The sequence below is a fragment of the Anarrhichthys ocellatus genome, unplaced genomic scaffold, assembly GCF_004355925.1.
Source record: "Anarrhichthys ocellatus isolate YVR2014 unplaced genomic scaffold, GSC_Weel_1.0 scaffold652, whole genome shotgun sequence".
Taxonomy (NCBI): Eukaryota; Metazoa; Chordata; class Actinopteri; order Perciformes; family Anarhichadidae; genus Anarrhichthys; species Anarrhichthys ocellatus.
Genome location: NW_022280626.1, coordinates 2,501 through 22,511, shown reverse-complemented (window position 1 = coordinate 22,511; position 20,011 = coordinate 2,501). Strand labels below are relative to the sequence as shown.

Genomic DNA, 20,011 nt, shown 5'->3' with positions numbered 1-20,011 from the left:
ACTATTATTATAATAATAATAACTATTATAATAATAATAATAATAACTATTATAATAATAATAATAATAACTATTATTATAATAATAATAATAATAACTATTATAATAATAATAACTATTATAATAATAATAATAATAATAACTATTATTATAATAATAATAACTATAATAATAATAATAACTATTATTATAATAATAATAACAACTATTATTATAATAATAATAATAACTATTATAATAATAATAACTATTATAATAATAATAATAACTATTATTATAATAATAATAACAACTATTATTATAATAATAATAACAAAAATAATAATTGTAATTATAATTATAATAATACCAAAAAATAATCGTTATTGTTATTTATTATAATCATAATTATAATAGTTATAATAAGTATAATAAAGAAAGATGGTTCATTTAGAATACTTTTATTAAGCACTGGAAGAAGTATTCAGAGCATTTACTGCAGTACTAGTACGAATACACGCTGATTAAAAACACTTTAACACATAAACCATAGTTATAAATGATAAACTCTTTTTTATTTGGTATGAATTATGAAATCTGGTGTTTGTCGAATTCTCTGAGAACCAGTTGAAAAATATTATTTTTTTAAAAGATGGAAGTATTCAGATCATCACTGCAGTAAAAGTACATCAGTATTATCAGCCAAACGTATTCAGAGTACTCTCTTCGTGCTGCCTTCAGGCTCCGTGCTGCCTTCAGGCTCCGTGACACTCTGCCTGTCAATAACAGCTAAATTAAGCAAATTGCAGCTGAGTGCTGGTCCTCCATCTCTTCATGCTGCTTATCTCATTGTAGCCTCCAATCCAAGTTAGCAGGGATTAGGCCCCACGGGCGGCTCTAAGAGGCGGATAACCTCCGCTGGAAGCAGTTAATCTAGCAGCATGGTAATGAGTCTTGTAGTGGATTGCTGAAATTAAAAGCAAATATCAACAGTCATTTGGCTAAAGGAGGTGAGTGCCTGGCCTCAATAATATGCATTAAGTGATTTGAGTTTAATCATGTGAGTGAAAAACAATAAAATTAACAGGTTATCAGGTTTGATCCTGATCCGTCTGCAGCCTGTAAAGAACGAGGCAGTTACAAACCTTAATAGAGCTTTTATAGTGTGTAATTAATCCATTAAATCTACAACAATAACGCCTGCAGACTGTTTATCTATGATGGAACACGTCACAGCATCAGAATAACTGATCAATGAGGCTTTATTAGATGATTGATTCATCAGAAATAAAGCAACAACACAGTTGTGACGTCAGTAACTTGATATATATCCTTGAAATCAAGTAATTTGATTACTGATTACACAGAAAGTACTTCAATTACTACAACACTTCATAATGATCTCAGTGTTTCCTGCTGAACTGGTTTCATGTTGAAGTAATAAACACTTGAAAGTCACTTCCTGTTGCCTATTTATCTTTTTTTCCCCAGAATCCTTTGTGTGACTCGACCTTTAAGTGACATGAAATGATGCAAAAGTTGAGCTTTGATTTGATTAAGTTTCCGTTGAAGCTTTGCAGAAACTCCAATCGTCCTGCAGCAGATATTAAAGGCCAGCAGCTGTAAAACAATATGTAATCTAACAATATAATCTGACTTCCTATTAATCTGTCTTCAAACATCATGTCTGAAATATGCAGAGAAATGATTCAACTCAGAGGATCGGGTTCCTCTCAAGCTGCAGTCAGCTGTAATATAAAATAATATGCAATATATAATTAATAATACAAAGAAATGGCTTTCAATATGCAATATGTAATAAATAATAATAAATCACATAGAGTATAATATGCTACATATAATATATCTTTTGCGTAACATAAACTCCACAAATGTGAGAACGTACACATGGAATACTTTGTATCATCTGATAAAATGATATATAATTATAATAAATATAGTAATAAATCATTTTAAGGGTATAACTATGTAATAAACGTCAGATGAGAGGTGATTTTATGGTAAAAATAAACTGTATATATAAATATATATGTGTCTCTATGGACTCTGTATCAGTGTGTCGAGGGCTTAGTGCTGCACTGTGAATTGTTTTCTGTCTCTTATATGAGCTTATTGCTGCTGTCAACATCTGGACTGATGTTAAACACACGCAACATCTGCATTAACACTCTAAACACAGATCCAACCACACCGGGATGTTGTCATTTCTCTAAATCCCTTGTCTCTCTCTCAGGGCACAGTTAGCTTAGCTTAGCATAGAGACTGGAAGCTAACAGCTGTTACCATGTTTGATGTTGTCATTGAGTGTTAACACACTGTCCTGTTGTTTCATGTTGTCTTCATCCATCACACTTTAACATGTTGCTCCTGTTTGTGATTCAGAGAGAGAAGACTTTGTCCTGTTGTGTTTCTGTTCACTGAACTCAGAATGATTCTAGTCTAAACCCTCTTCAACCAGACTGGACTGACTCTGACTCGGGTCCACAACGAGTGGACCCGAGTCAGAAGACAGGAATGAGATAAAAAGGGATTCTACTGCAGAGCACGGGGATGATGGTAGCCGAAGGAGCTCCAAAGGGAGATCTGAGGAGACTGATGCTAAATAAAGCTGAATAAAGATGAGTAAAGATGAGTAAAGATGAGTAATGATGAGTAATGATGAGTAAAGCTGAGTAAAGATGAGTAAAGATGAGTAAAGATGAGTAATGATGAGTAAAGATGAGTAAAGCTGAGTAATGATGAGTAATGAGATGAGTAAAGTAGAGTAATGATGAGTAATGATGAGTAAAGATGAGTAATGATGAGTAATGATGAGTAATGATGAGTAATGAGATGAGTAAAGTAGAGTAATGATGAGTAATGATGAGTAAAGATGAGTAAAGCTGAGTAAAGATGAGTAATGATGAGTAATGAGATGAGTAATGTAGAGTAATGATGAATGACTTCTGGGAAATGGGCAACAATAAAATAAATGTGAAACAGCTCAACTGGTGGTAAACTAGTCTAATTTGACTGGTGCTCTACTGGTTCTCTATTGGTGTTCTACTGGTTCTCTATTGGTGCTCTACTGGTGCTCTATTGGTGCTCTACTGGTGCTCTACTGGTGCTCTACTGGTTCTCTATACTTGTGCTCTACTTTTGCTCTACTGGTTCTCCATTGGTGTTCTACTGGTTCTCTATTGTGCTCTACTTGTTCTCTACTGGTGCTGTGCTGGTGCTCTACTGGTGCTCTGTTGGTGCTCTACTGGTGTTCTATGTTCTCTATTGGTGCTCTGCTGGTGCTCTGCTGGTGTTCTACTGGTGGTCTACTGGTGCTCTGCTGGCGCTCTACTGGTGGTCTACTGGTGGTCTGCTGGTGTTCTATTGGTGGTCTACTGGTGCTCTACTGGTGCTCTACTGGTGGTCTGCTGGTGGTCTACTGGTGCTCTACTGGTTCTCTATTGGTGGTCTGCTGGTGGTCTGCTGGTGGTCTACTGGTGCTCTACTGGTGCTCTACTGGTGGTCTGCTGGTGCTCTACTGGTGCTCTGCTGGTGCTCTGCTGGTGCTCTACTGGTGGTCTGCTGGTGGTCTGCTGGTGGTCTACTGGTGCTCTACTGGTCCTCTGCTGGTGGTCTGCTGGTGCTCTACTGGTGCTCTACTGGTGGTCTGCTGGTGCTCTACTGGTGCTCTACTGGTGGTCTGCTGGTGATCTACTGGTGCTCTGCTGGTGCTCTGCTGGTGCTCTACTGGTGGTCTGCTGGTGGTCTGCTGGTGGTCTACTGGTGCTCTACTGGTCCTCTGCTGGTGGTCTGCTGGTGCTCTACTGGTGGCCTGCTGGTGCTCTACTGGTGCTCTACTGGTGCTCTACTGGTGGTCTGCTGGTGCTCTACTGGTGCTCTACTGGTGGTCTGCTGGTGCTCTACTGGTGCTCTACTGGTGGTCTACTGGTGGTCTGCTGGTGGTCTGCTGGTGGTCTACTGGTGCTCTGCATGCCTCACCAACAGGAGGAGAACAGGACTTCCTGCTCTCTCTTTCATCTGGACTGAGCTGCTTCATAACAAAATCCTCTTTCATTCTGTGGCTGCTTCCTCCACGAGAGCTGAGCGGGATTGTTTCATTATATAATGTTAGAGCGGAGCAGCAAACATAATAACATTAATGGGATAATTTAATGCAATTTTCTTTATTTGATGCACTCTGACTGTGACGGCTAATCTGAAGGTATTGTTTAAAATAGATTGAAAAATGAAAGACACAGCTAATCCTTCACCGAGGTCAGTCGGACCAGTTCATATTTGATATACGACATTATGATCTATTACTTTATTAAGAACACAGTGCTCATTAATTAAAGCTCTTCAGAAGCATGTGAGTAATGGATTCAGAGGACTGACAGCTTCACAGCTTGAAGAGCTGAGGGTTGAAATCCCAACTCGACTACTTGAGTTTCATAAAGGAGTCTCTTATTGTGAAAACCTGAACGTAATCTTGGGAAATGGTCTGATATGAACTTCCTGTCTGGGGGATGAGGAGAAATTAAAACACAGTGATGTCACCGCTGACCACTGCAGGCAACTGGTGTTTGTTTGTTTTGTGTGATCACTTCCTGTAATAAAGGCAAACAACAAACAAATACCTAAAAAAGCTACCGACGACACATGAATAACATCTTTTTTAACAGGATTATATATAGAGACCTTTTCTAGTACCTCAGTCCTGTAAGATCGAGGTCCCCCAGGGAATAAACCTGGGTCCCCTGGTCTTTTATAATCTTATAAAGTCCAGACCAGCTTTACTTTCCCTTTAGTTGAGGAATCTGAATTCCTAAAGTAATCCTGCTTGGGTGCTGAAAGTGTCCTGCAGGTTTATTTCTGTATCTAATGGCTTGTTTTGTGGACTAACCAGCAGAATTAAGCCCTCAGAAAAAGAACCCGCTGAATAATAATGAAAATAATGGACAGAAAGCACTTTAATCTGCCTCTTAATGTACCCACAGTCGTCTAATCCACATCTTATTTGTTCTGTTTTCCTGCGGGATGAGATGGTGTTTAATCGACTTTGGGAGAATTAGTCATTCCTTATTACCGTCGTGGTTTTTACAGGACTTTCCTGGAAAATCCCATTCAACACACATTTTAATTTCATTTCAGCGGCTCAATCATGTTGAGGGCAATGTAAATAATCCTATAACAGTAATCATCATTTCTTTTCCTTTTTGTCCTCGTTGTTGTTTTCCTCCAAAAATAGAGCCGCGGATTCACTCTCCTTTATTGGTTTTTAGAAGCTCTGATGGTTTTATAAAATGTCATCATGACCCCAATTACTCCGAATATTTCTTCTGTTAATCTGACGAACACCAAAAGCTTCTGGTTTCACCCAGTTTCTCTCTTCGTTACCTTTTTCATTTTGTATCTTAAAATCCTTCAATGAAGAGTTGGAACAAGACAATAACCATCTATCAAAACACTGAAATGACTCTTATTATTATTCATTATCAACTTTTCATGTTCTTGATTAAAACATTAAATATGAATAATTACAGAGGGAAACATTTGTTTCATTATTTGAGGAAATAAAGTAAAAGAAGCACAGAAACAAACACATGATAAATAACGTGACATTAAGGACACATAATAATAAATAGCGTGACATTAAGGACACATGATGTTAATAAATAACGTATAACGTAATAACGGATCCAAAAGCTCAGGGGAACCGGACTGGGGAAACAGAGGACGGGACTCTAGAGACTGGGGATCAAGAGGGGAACTGAACTCTAGAGGCTGTGGATCAAGAGGGGAACTGAACTCTCGAGGCTGGGAGACGGGGCTCCGGGGAACAGGATTCAGATGGTGGCCCAGCGGGGTCTGGAACTGGAAACCGCTGCGGCTCAGAGGCGGCGACAGGAACTGGAGGTCGTTGCGGCTCTGGAGCGGCAGCTCGGGGGCGGCCGGAACTGGAGCCCGTTGCAGCTTGGAGGCGGCGGCGGCAGGAACTGGAGGTCGCGGCGGCTCGGGCGCGGCCGGAACTGGAGCCCGTTAAGGCTCGGAGGCGGCAGCGGCAGGAACTGGAGGTCGCTGCTGCTCAGAGGCGGCAACGGCAGGAACTGGAGGTCGTTGCATCGCGGAGGTGGCAGTGGCTGGAACTGGAACCCCCTGCTGCTCGGAGGTGGCAACGGCAGGAACTGGAACCCGCTGTGGCTCGGAGGCGGCAGCGGCAGGAACTGGGGATCGAAGCGGCTCGGAGGCGGCAACGGCAGGAACTGGAACCCGCTGCTGCTCGGAGGTGGCAACGGCAGGAACTGGAGGTCGAAGTGGCTCGGAGGCGGCAGCGGCAGGAACTGGAGGTCGAAGTGGCTCGGAGGCGGCAGCGGCAGGAACTGGAGGTCGAAGTGGCTCGGAGGCGGCGCGGCCTTAACTGGAGCCCGTTAAGGCTCGGAGGCGGCAGCGGCAGGAACTGGAAGTCGCTGCTGCTCTGAGGCGGCAACGGCAGGAACTGGAGATCGCTGCTGCTCGGAGGCGGCAGCGGCAGGAACAGGAGGTTGAAGCGGCTCGGAGGCGGCAACGGCAGGAACTGGAACCCGCTGCTGCTCGAAGGTGGCGGCAGGAACTGGAGGTTGCTGCTGCTCTGGGGCGGCAGCGGCTCAGGGGCGGCCGGAACTGGAGCCCGTTGCAGCTTGGAGGCGGCGGCTGCATGAACTGGAGGTCACTGCATCACGGCAGCGGCAGGAACTGGAGGTCGCGGCGGCTTGGGCGCGGCCGGAACTGGAGCCCGTTAAGGCTTGGAGGCGGCAGCGGCAGGAACTGGAGGTCGTTGCATCACGGAGGCGGCAACGGCAGGAACTGGAACCCGCTGCTGCTCGGAGGCGGCAGCTGCAGGAACTGGAAGTCGAAGCGGCTCGGATGACAATAACAAATAACGTGACATTAAGGACACATGATAATAAATAACGTGACATGATGATAAATAACGTGAGATTAAGGACACATGATAATAAATAACGTAACACATGATGATAAATAACGTGAGATTAAGGACACATAATAAATAACGTGACATTAAGGACACATGATGATAATAAATAAGGCAGCTCGCTCCAGATGTCGTCTCTAATCCTCGCTCACGTCTTACAAGATGAAAGTGGAATCTTCCATCAATTATGATCCAAACATCCTGAATCATCCTCCAATGATTCCCCAATAATCCTCCTGATGGGATCACATGACCCAGATACGTCGGTCACATGACCTGCTGCTCAGCTCTACACGTTTACATCACTTCTGCATATATATGTATATATATGTATATGTATACATATATATATATATATATATATTTATACTGTGTGTGTGTTTATATCTCTTATATTTTCTACTGCATGCTGTTCTATTCATATTTAAATATTTAATGTTTTTGTTTCATTTAGCAGAATCCTTTTTGCTGCTTTAATTCAAAACTAAACTAAATTAAATGTGAAATATTAATAAAACATTTTATATTAATATTTTTACTGTCTTTATTACGTGATTATCGTCTCAAATTGACGTAATTGTCTCTAAATGTCATTTGTATGTAAATCTGAGATTAGATTCACTCAGCTGTTATTCTGTGATGAGGAAGATTATGAACCATTAACCTCCATTCACAAGAGGAAAGAGAGAGAGAGAGAGAGAGAGAGAGAGAGGAGGAAGAGAGAGGAGGAAGAGAGAGGAGAGAGAGAGAGAGGAGGAAGAGAGAGGAGGAAGACAGAGAGATGAGAGAGATAGAGGAGGAAGAGAGAGAGAGGAGGAAGAGAGAGGAGGAGAGAGAGGAGGAAGACAGAGGAGGAGAGAGAGAGAGAGAAAGAGAGAGAGGAGAGAGACAATAATGTTATTGTCTCTCTCAATAATGTTATTGTCTCTCTGTATCATATAATATAATATAATATAATGTAATATAAATGTATATAATGTCTTTTAAAACAAAAGTTTTTTTGCAGCCACGTTGCCAGGTCCGTTGAATGTGACGTCATCACGCCGCGCCGTTGTGTTGACAGTAGAGTTCGGTAGAGACCGAATGAAGGCACAAGTGATTAAACGGTTTATTTAACGGAGCAGCTGCTGCCGGTTACCGGCTCGGTACGTTAAAAAAATAACACGTTTTACTGTTTGTTCCGTTAGAAAGAAAAAGCTTCTATTTCACTAGCAGGAGAGCTGTTAGCATGATGCTAGTTATCACTTTAATGCTAACATGCTAACTACCGGTTTCAACAGGTCCCAGCTAACTGTTAGCATCTAACGTTAGCTAAACATCTGCTGTAAAAACAAAGACGTTCTTTTAAACATCTTTTACGACATTTAATGGACGTTTGCGACAACGTGAGTTTCCGGTTTGCAGTAGCAGCTCCTCAGCAAACACAGCAACTTATTATGATTATTATAATTATTAACTTATGTTATTATGCATATTATGATATATTATTAACTTATTGTGATTATTGTGATATCTTATCTTATTATTATCTTATCTTATTATGATTATTATCAGACTCCATTCAGACTCCACCATTTTAACGTTGCTTTGCTTATAGACGTAGAACTTGACACTAATCAGTGGGTGTCAATGGAAATACATACCAGTAGATCAGGGGGGCCCACACTTTCGGCTTGCGAGCTACTTTTAAAATGACCAAGTCAAAATGATCTACCAACATTAAACATGCTAAATATCTATTTATATATATATACTGAGTATACTTTATATTTACAATACATGTTGGCGTACCTTGCATAACTGCATGAACCCTTATGGCACAATACAATTCTGTACATTTTTGGTCATTACCTTACTCTGATGACTTGCACTGAATGGAATTGGCCAGAGTTGCATAGACCGGACTCAAAGGCTGACTCACATAAATAAGTAGAGCCAAATAATGCAATCAGGAAGGTCGCACATTTCCTCATGTTTGGGTACTTTTCCTCTGTGAGTAAGTTCACAAACTGTCCATGAGCCCTGGACTTCAGCTGAACGTCAGCCTGTAGTGTCAGAATCTCATCCTCCACTCCAGACGAGTTCAGGTGAAACAGCGTTGACATTTTTGATGCGAGTAAATCAACCTCAATATCTTCCTGAAATGTGCAGCACATAAATGTAGCGACTGGCTCGAGTAAAGCAAAGTCTTGAGTTTGTCAAACTCTGACAGACACTTGTCAATCTGCTCTGTGTAGCGCGCACTGTCAAGTTACGCACACGCCTTCCGTTGCGTCTCCAGCTCTGACGCGAGGTTTTGGAAGTTCCCCAAATCATGGTGCTGCAGCTTTGAGGACTGATGTTGCATTTTTCGTTTGAAAGCATTAACTGAGCTGATCATATTGACCACGGTTTTGTCTTTTCCTTGCAGCTCTAAATTAAGCTCATTCAGCATGTTGGTCAGATCGGTTAAAAATGCCAAGTGTAGCAGCCACTGATCGTCATTTAGTTGGTTGTATTCTGCATGTTTAACAACAAGGAGAAACTCCTTTATCTCCTGACAGAGCTCTCGAAATCTCTGCAGGACCTTCCCCCTGCTAAGCCATCGCACATCAGTGTGTAGCAAGAACTCAGAGTGGTCGCAGTCAGCCGTCTCCAGATGTGCACGGAACAGTCGTCTTTGAAGAGCTCTCGCTCGAATAGAACAGGCGATCTTTGTTGCCACATCCATTATCTCTTTCATGTTTAGCATTTTAGCGCATAATGCTTGTTGGCGTATTATGTAGCGGTAATTAAGGAAGTGGGGAAAAACATCGTCCTCCCTGCACTTGGCAATAAATCCATTCGAGCGGCCAACCATTGCGGGCACACCGTCCGTGGTGATTGACATCAATTTGCACACTAGCAATGGTAGATTGGCAGATCTGACGAACGCACTTCGAAAATGACATTGTGAAAAAAAAGTCCTCCCTTATTACCGTCTTATAAGTGCCCCTCATACACCAACCCAGGAAGCTTGGTCACAAGAGGCTAACATCTCATTGTTTTTGAATGGCATGCGATCTACCCGCACTTCCTTTGTGATCGACGTATTGGGCACCCCTGCAGTAGATCATAAACACTAAGCAGAGCTTATTATTTATCCACTTGTTTATTGCTTACCAGAGCAACTGACCTCAATGTAAAACAAACTGACCTCAATGTCAACCAAACTCCATTCAGATCTCTGTCAGTTAGTCAAACATTCACAAACCTCAAACGTTTCAGCTAATCAGTAGAAGACAGCTCACAGATTATATTGTAATGGTTCTTTACAGCAGAACCAAAGGTCTTGTATTGATCATGGTGATTGTAGTGGTTCTTTACAGCAGAACCAAAGGTCTTGTATTGATCATGGTGAGTGTAATAGTTCTTTACAGCAGAACCAAAGGTCTTGTATTGATCATGGTGAGTGTAATGGTTGTTTTTGTTTCACAGAACCTTACATTGATGTGACGTGTGTTCTCTGACTCTCAGACTCTCAGGAGGACTCGGTTCTTGTAGCTCCTCACAGAATGAATCGTGATGAAGAGAACAAAGATGGCCGGAGTGTTCCTCTTCGTGGGCTTCCTTCTGGTCTACCTGATGTTTGTGAAGCATCACTACAGCACCACAAACACCAGAGACCACCATGGACTAGGTGGACTACATGGACCTCCTCCTCCTCGGGACCAGACTGGATCGGACTGGCTCACAGACGATAGGACCGCCTCTACTGGGCGGAGCTACCAGTACGGCATCATGTTTGACGCTGGGAGCACTGGGACCAGAATCCACATCTTCAAGTTCAAGATAGAGCTCAATGGTACAGGAGGAGGAGGAGGAGAGGAGGAGAGGGGGAGGAGAGGAGGAGGAGGAGAGAGAGGATGAATTGGTAAAGGAGCAGAAGATGTAAACGTTCCGTTGCAGTCAACAGAACTTAATGACTTCATTCACATGTTAATATCCGTTAATATCTATTTATATCTGTTAATATCCGTTAATATCTATTAATATCCGTTAATATCTATTAATATCCGGTAATATCCGTTAATACCCATTAATATCCGTTAATATTCGTTAATATCCATTAATATCCGGTAACATCCGTTAATATCTATTAATATCTGTTAATATCCATTAATATCCATTAATATCTATTAATATCCGTTAATATCTATTAATATCCGTTAATATCTATTAATATCTGTTAATATCCGTTAATATCTATTAATATCCGGTAATATCGTTAATATCTATTAATATCCGTTAATATCTGTTAATATCCGTTAATAGCCGTTAATATCTGTTAGCATGTAGACGATCATTGATGAGGAACATTAATGAATCTTCTTTAATTCCTCAATTAATTCATATTTTAATGTGGCTGTTGTGATTCAACATGAGATTCATTCAAACGTCTGTGTTCCTGTGCATGTTGTGAATACAGCAGCATGTTACTGTCTGCACCGTATGATTGAGCTCATCATATATTCACTCACAGTGCGTCTAACAGCAACTGTGGTAGATACAGTATGTGATGGAGGAGGGATCCCCGTCATCTCCCCAGCCTCATGGCGTCTGTGCAGAGTGTTTGGTGTGAACGCAGCTTCACAATACAGTCAGGAATGTGCAGCGATGCTTTGTGGGACGTGTAGTTGTCTTCAGTCCTGAAGTTGTTCACGTATCAATATGTGATATTTGGAGGTTAGATCTCTGTATTTGATTCTAAATGGACTCCTCCAGATGACACAGTCTTTAAAGTGTTGCTCACTCTCACTGTATTTACAGCATTAATTAGCAGATGTGAGCAGACAGCAGCAGCTCTGAGCCGGGACGTCCCGCTCCACAGGGACAGACTCATTACTGTGTTTTAGAGGGTTTAGCTTTATTAGGCTTAGAGAAAGTTTCCTGCAGAGCTTCATCCAAATGCCTTCGTTATCGCATTTAGCCGCTAAGCTAAATCACACAGGCTGAGTGCTGTTTTGGCTTCTTTGTTAGCATCAGAGCTAACCAGAGCTAACCTGTTAGTTATGCAGACATTAAGAGATTAACGACAGCTCAAATGTAGGCACAGCTCCAGGGTCAGTCCGATTTAACTGTGATGTAAAACTCTTATTGCCTTTCTTTCATCACCATTATCTCTCAATGCAGAAGCTAATGTTAGTGTTTAATGTTAGTGTTTAATGTTAGTGTTTAAGGTTCATGTTTAATGTTTAATGTTAGTGTTTAATGTTAGTGTTTAATGTTCATGTATAATGTTTAATGTTAGTGTTTAATGTTCATGTTTAATGTTTAATGTTGGTGTTTAATGTTCATGTATAATGTTCATGTATAATGTTTAATGTTAGTGTTTAATGTTAGTGTTTAATGTTTAATGTTAGTGTTTAATGTTAGTGTTTAATGTTCATGTTTAATGTTAGTGTTTAGTGTTTAATGTTAGTGTTTAATGTTCATGTATAATGTTCATGTATAATGTTTAATGTTAGTGTTTAATGTTTAATGTTAGTGTTTAATGTTAGTGTTTAATGTTCATGTTTAATGTTAGTGTTTAGTGTTTAATGTTCATGTTTAATGTTTAATGTTAGTGTTTAATGTTAGTGTTTAATGTTCACGTTTAATGTTAGTGTTTAATGTTAGTGTTTAATGTTAGTGTTTAATGTTTAATGTTAGTGTTTAATGTTTGATGTTAGTGTTTAATGTTTAATGTTAGTGTTTAATGTTCATGTTTAATGTTTAATGTTAGTGTTTAATGTTTAATGTTAGTGTTTAATGTTTAATGTTAGTGTTTAGTGTTTAATGTTCATGTTTAATGTTTAATGTTAGTGTTTAATGTTAGTGTTTAATGTTCATGTATAATGTTTAATGTTAGTGTTTAATGTTTATGTTTAATGTTTAATGTTAGTGTTTAATGTTAGTGTTTAATGTTTATGTTTAATGTTAGTGTTTAATGTTTAATGTTTATGTTGAAGAGTCTTTTTTTTTTGTTCTCCTGTAGAAGCTCCTACACTGGCCCATGAGACATTCAGGGCCATCACACCTGGCCTGTCTGCGTACGCTGACGACCCAGAGAAGGTTTGTTCAACACATATTTAACGTTTATAGATCTGTGATCACCATCAGTGATGATCAGCTGGTCTACAAGGATCCACAAGATTTCATTTAACCTCCAAACCCAGAAGAAGTCAGTAAACCATCAAAAGTACTAAATGTTGTACTTTTACTTTGTGAGAGTAATTTACCCTACCCATAAAAACACGCACTGATAAGATAATAAAAGATCCTCCTCCTGTCTCCTCCTGTGTCTCCTCCTCCTGTCTCCTCCTGTCTCCTCCTGTGTCTCCTCCTCTGTCTCCTCCTCCTGTCTCCTGTGTCTCCTCCTGTGTCTCCTCCTGTCTCCTCCTGTGTCTCCTCCTCCTGCTTCCTCCTGTGTCTCCTCCTGTGTCTCCTCCTCCTGTCTCCTCCTGTCTCCTCCCTCCTGTGTCTCCTCCTGTCTCCTGTGTCTCCTCCTCCTGTCTCCTGTGTCTCCTCCTGTGTCTCCTCTGTCTCCTCCTCCTGTCTCCTGTGTCTCCTACTGTGTCTCCTCCTCTGTCTCCTCCTCCTGTCTCCTGTGTCTCCTCCTGTGTCTCCTCCTGTGTCTCCTCCTGTGTCTCCTCTGTCTCCTCCTGTGTCTCCTCGGGTCTCCTCCTCGGTCTCCTCGTGTGTCCTCCTCTGTCTCCTCCTGTGTCTCCTCCTCGTGTCTCCTCCTCGTGTCTCCTCTTCGTGTCTCCTCTGTCTCCTCCTGTGTCTCCTCCTCCTGTGTCTCCTCCTCGTGTCTCCTCCTCTGTCTCCTCCTCGTGTCTCCTCCAGTGTGCAGCAGGGATCATGGATCTTCTGGTTCTGGCCCAGTCCACCGTCCCCCCCCTCCAGCTGGACCCTGACTCCTCTGGTCCTGAAGGCCACAGCCGGCCTCCGTCTGTTACCTGGAGAGAAGGCTGAACACCTGCTGGACAGGGTGAGACTCACACACACACACAGAGACACACACACACACACGCACATACACACATACACAGAGACACATACATACACACACACATACACAGAGACACACACACACACACAGACACACACACACACACACACAGACATACACACGCACACACACATACACAGAGACACGCACACATACACAGAGAGACACACATGCACACACACACACACACATACACAAAGACACACAGTCACACAGTCACACGCACACATACACAGAGACACAGACATACACAAAGACACACAGTCACACACACACAGACTCACACACACACAGAGATACACACACACAGTCACACCCACACACACAGTCACACACACACAGACATAGAGACACACAGTCACACACACACAGACACACACACACAGACACACACACAGAGATACACACACACAGTCACACCACACACACACACACAGTCACATACACAATCACACACACAGTCACACACACACAGTCACACTACCCAGACACACACACAGTCACACAGACACACACACACACAGACAGAGACACAGACACACACACAGTCACACACACACACACAGACATAGAGACACACACACACACAGAGACACACACACAGTCACACACACACACACACAGACATAGAGACACACACACACACACACAAACACTTCATATCAAGATCAAATCAAACTGAGATCAGCTGCTCTGTGAGATGCTTTTGGCTCGTTTCCTCACTGGAAGCTAATGCTGATGATGACGAGGAGGAGGAGGAGGCTCCTCGTCATCATCAGGATCATGTCCGAAAAATAAAAAGTCTATTAAAGCTTTTAAGTAATCAGTAATAACAGGACTACAGCCGAGAGCCAGAATGTGATTTAATCTGAAGCTTTGCTCTCATTATCAGAGCGGTGCTGAAGCAGCCAAACACAGAGCTGATTACACAGAGCGGGGATACCAATATATTATGAATATGATTATGTTCAAACATAATGACACATTAACTCAGAGAAATGTGTCAGTATGGGGGAAATATAACAGAAAAATGTGGGGAAATTACCAACAAAATACGGGAAAATTGTCCGAAAAATATATAAAAAGTTGTGAAAAATATGTGGAAAATGTTTGGAAAATATAAGTAAAATTATTACTGAAATGTGCAAAACTTTGTGATAAACAGTTTGCATTAAACTCTAACTTATGATTCTGAATAAAAATACATGATATACATAAAATGAATATGTAAAATGTTGTTCATTATAATGTAATGACACGATGAACCCTCTGGAGCTCATTCAGTTCATGTTCGTCTTTATTTAGCAGCTTTTAAACAAACATACGTGGTTTCTGCACAAACTTTGATCAGTTTAACAAAGTAGAAAAGACACAAAACACAAGAAAAATGACCCGAGTGTGTCTATAAAAACATACAAATGTATACTCCACATATTATCATAGAACAGTTCAGGGTGTGAAAAGATTGTCTCACTGTTTAACAACACAAACAGCAGAAACATGTACGACATTAAACTACATTACAGTTTATTTACATCTATTCTGAACGTCTGGATGTCTGAATGTCTGGATGTCTGAATGTCTGAACGTCTGAATGTGTTAAAGTCTGAACGTGTGAATGTCTGAACGTCTGAATGTCTGAATGTCTGAATGTGTGAATGTGAATGTCTGAACGTCTGAATGTGTGAATGTCTGAACGTCTGAACGTGTGAATGTGTGAATGTCTGAATGTAAAAACATGAATAATTCATCAATGTTCGTGGTGTACAGACATGCATGAGAAGGTCAGGACATAAGTAAAGTTATGTTACTTTAATAAAATGTGCTCCGTGTGATTATTATTAAGTTGTTTTTGAAATATTTCTGTAGCTGCTTTGGTAGCCAGGCTAGCAGTTTCCCTCTGTTTCCAGCCTTTATGCTAAGCTAAGCTAACGAGCTGCTGGCTTTAGCCTCGCATTTACTGTGCCGACACGAGCGAGGTATCGATCTGGACGTTGAGGATTTCCTAAAATGTTGAGCTGTTCCTTTGAGAGTCCCTAACATCAGCACAGTTCTTGGACTGAACCATGTGCAGACGGGGGAGTGATACTTTCCCTATGAATGTAAAATGGCAGCCGTCCACATCATGTTATGTTCAGTCCTAAAGTTCTCATGGACCTGATGGACAGAGAGATGTTTCAGTTCATGCTAAGCTGGCTGTGCTTCCCTCTGTGTCCAGGTGAGGGCGCTGTTTGCTGAGTCTCCCTTTCTGTCCAGAGACGACAGTGTGTCCATCATGGACGGCACCGATGAAGGTACGAAGTCTCTAAAGCAGCTATGATGTATATTTATGTGATGACAGTTTGGTTATGAACGATCAGCCGAATCTTCATACTGAGTTCCTGCTCATTGTTTATCTCACAGCATAGTATCGCGATATTTTACGTTGCAATACAACAAAATACGATACGCCAAGCATTGCAGTGTCATGTGACCCGCTGATTATCTACAAGTTTAACCATCAGAGTGTGAAAATACATCATCATCATCATCAAATCATCATCGGCCTAGATTCAGTAAAAATATGTGATCTGAAGATCAGCATGAATGCGTTCTAGTCGCTGGTCTGAGAATGAAACGTGAACAACACATCTGTATTTAAAATCGACAGGGGAGAGCTAGTAACATTAGTAACTATAGTAACATTATTAACCATAGTAACGTTAGAAACACAGAGCAACAGCTGTTATAACGAAGAAGAGCCTTATGGAGGTTCCACTGAGTGACATTATGATGCGTTCAAGCTCCATTCAGTAAAAATTTGTATTTCACCAAAGTAAATTAAAAAGTTATGATGTGTTCACATGTAATATCTTATCGTGACTCGAGTATCGGGGTAGTATCGTATCGTGACTTAAGTATCAGGGTAGTATCGTATCGTGACTTAAGTATCGGAGTAGTATCGTATTGTGACTTAAGTATCAGGGTAGTATCGTATCGTGACTTAAGTATCGGGGTAGTATCGTATCGTGACTTAAGTATCGTGATAAGATCCTATCGTGACTTAAGTATCGTGATTATATCGTCAACATTAAACCAGTGTAAATATTCAGTTAGTGCAGCTTGAATGTAACCCGAAGTGACAGAAACATTAACCAGCATCAGGTTAAAATTTAAATTAAAAATCGGAGACATTGTGGTTTCATACTCGTGAACGTTAAGATGAACTCACTAGAGTTTGGTCAAATGTCACGAATCTATTAGCTAATTTTGACACACAAAAGATGAAGACATCGTGGACAGACGTAAAGTAACCTTTGATTGTTTGGTGGTGAGGTGGTAGTTGTAGTATGTCTTGGTGGTGAGGTGGTAGTTGTAGTCCGTCTCGGTGGTGAGGTGGTAGTTGTAGTCAGTCTTGGTGGTGAGGTGGTAGTTGTAGTCCTTCTTGGTGGTAGTTGTAGTCCGTATTGGTGGTGAGGCGGTAGTTGTAGTCCGTCTTGGTGGTGAGGTGGTAGTTGTAGTCCTTCTTGGTGGTGAGGTGGTAGTTGTAGTCCGTCTTGGTGGTGAGGTGGTAGTTGTAGTCGTTCTTGGTGGTGAGGTGGTAGTTGTAGTCGTTCTTGGTGGTGAGGCGGTAGTTGTAGTCGTTCTTGGTGGTGAGGAGGTAGTTGTAGTCCGTCTTGGTGGTGAAGTGGTAGTTGTAGTCCGTGTTGGTGGTGAGGTGGTAGTTGTAGTCCGTGTTGGTGGTGAGGTGGTAGTTGTAGTCGTTCTTGGTGGTGAGGTGGTAGTTGTAGTCCGTCTTGGTGGTGAGGTGGTAGTTGTAGTCCGTCTTGGTGGTGAGGTGGTAGTTGTAGTCATTCTTGGTGGTGAGGTGGTAGTTTTAGTCCGTCTTGGTGGTGAGGTGGTAGTTGTAGTCCGTCTCGGTGGTGAGGTGGTAGTTGTAGTCCGTCTTGGTGGTGAGGTGGTAGTTGTAGTCCTTGGTGGTGAGGTGGTAGTTGTAGTCCGTGGTCTTCAGAGGGTTGACCTTTCACGAGGTCTCATACTGAACATGATCCTCATCTCTTTATAAGTTCATTAGATTACAGAGACTTTGTGCGTCTCTACATCTCCTCATTTGTTTTTAATCCGTGAAGCCGTTCTCATGATTCTCCTCCTCAGTGCTCTGATTTCCCCAACGAAAACCTCCAACATGGAGGATTATAAATTACATGAAGCAGGAGACAAACCACACTGCTGATTTACCTTTTAATACGACAATGGAGTCAAACATCGACCGGCATCTGCTGCAGCTGAAGCACTTCTATGTTCTACAGTCAGTACTTCACAGGGAGACGTAGAGGGAACCCTGGGGAACCTCTGTGGTTCTAAAAGAGACCCTACATTTTATTCTATCATCACAGGATTTAAAACGGCTCAAATCATGTAAAGAGTGGAGATAAAATCAAACTTTATTAACCCTGAGGGAACTAGAACTAAACAATAAAGATGATCAGTTAATGTTTAAAATACTATTATACACAATAGCAGAGATGCACACAGGTAAAAAAAAGAGCTTATAGGTCAGCTGTTCCCTGAAGGTATCACACGTGGCTTTAAATGAGAGAACGGTACGAATTCAGAGGAATTTGCATGTTTTAAAAAACATATTTTGATGACTGATACGGATCAGCTGATGTGTTAAATTGTAAAGCATGACATTTAAACAGTAAAATAAAATAAATAATCAGAAAGATGCATTCAGGATAATGTTTTCAGCTTTATGCAAAACAGGATCTTCATGTTGTGTTATTGTCTTGTTTTATTTGAATAATTGCTTTCTTCATAGCTCCCTTCTCTTTGTCTCTGTTAGTGACTGCAGGCTGGAATAGATTTATAAAACTGCACCGTCTATCACAGCAAGAAGCCGTAAACACCGTCGCTATCGTCACATTTTCATCTGTCCGACGGTGGATGTGGAGGATGGAAACATGTGAACAGCTTAATATTTATTGCATGTAGAGCCTCTATTTTTCCAACATTAGTAACACTTGTAGACATATAACATGTTGGGTATAAACATTACATTCAGTTTTGTGAAATGAATAATCAATGAAATTCAACTTGATTAAAGACATGTTCTAGTTCTACTTCTAGTCATCACGGTTCTGTTTCTGTAGAGGAGCAGGACTTTTATTTTGAAGAGAACAACGCGGCCACAGAGATTCATAGAAGAAGAACTACTTGTGGTTGAGAGGGTTAAGGACACAGTTCTCCACCTTCTATGACTCCAGTCAGTGTTGATGGTAAACGTAGTCAGTGCTTCAGTGCTGCCATATTGAACCAGAAAGATGAGTTCATCGGAGCCATGTGCCTACATGTACCATGATGCATCAGTGGTCCTGAGCTGTCCAGTGTTCAGGTCTCAGGCTGTGATGTGAGATCAGGTGTTTGTTGTTGTTGACACCATGTGACTATGTTCATTAATTATTATATGGATCCAGATGTTGGCTCCTGGTTGACCTGTCTTCTTCTGTGGTATCCCAGTGCTGCTGTAGTACCGCTGTAGTATACATATATGTATGTGTATATATATCTGTATATAAAGGACCCACATGTTTTAAACGCTGGCTCTGCCTCTTCTAATCCGATCCTTTTTAAAGTAGTTCATACAAGCAATTATGTCCGTGTGGGATAATGTCCCACTTAATCTTGAAGAGGGGGGGATTATCTCCCCCGCCTATTCCTGAGGCTGAAATGTTTTCTCCTTCTCTCTGAGTGGGATCAGCTCGTTACGTCCATAAATGTCTTTTCATGATTACTGAATTAACTTGTCCTCTAATGGACAGATTCCTGCTCCCTCTCAGGAGTCCCATCCCGGCTGAGATTACCCGCCCCGTCCTGAATGGAGGCGACTTATTGTTAATGCCGGGTGCTAAGTGCCGGTGTTTTAAAGCCCGGTCTCTGTTTGTTTTGTTTGGAAACAGCTTCTTAGAGTTTGATGTTAAAGCTTCTATGATACAGTTTCTATGAAGCCCTTTAATCATCCACGGCTCCATGCGGCCAGGGTCAGAGGTTGCTGGTAAAAGGCTGTA

General features: G+C 41.3%; 1 protein-coding gene across 1 annotated transcript in view; it reads left to right on the top strand.

Moving 5' to 3' along the window:
* The first annotated feature begins 7,964 nt into the window (after positions 1-7,964).
* LOC116376849 (ectonucleoside triphosphate diphosphohydrolase 6-like) overlaps positions 7,965-20,011 on the top strand; it is a 14,359-nt gene continuing 2,312 nt past the window's right edge. The window contains 6 exon segments of the mRNA XM_031838341.1: positions 7,965-8,097; positions 10,448-10,775; positions 12,948-13,024; positions 13,799-13,846; positions 13,848-13,943; positions 16,183-16,258. Of these exon segments, the coding sequence (XP_031694201.1) occupies positions 10,496-10,775; positions 12,948-13,024; positions 13,799-13,846; positions 13,848-13,943; positions 16,183-16,258 (577 nt within the window). The 5' untranslated portion in view covers positions 7,965-8,097; positions 10,448-10,495.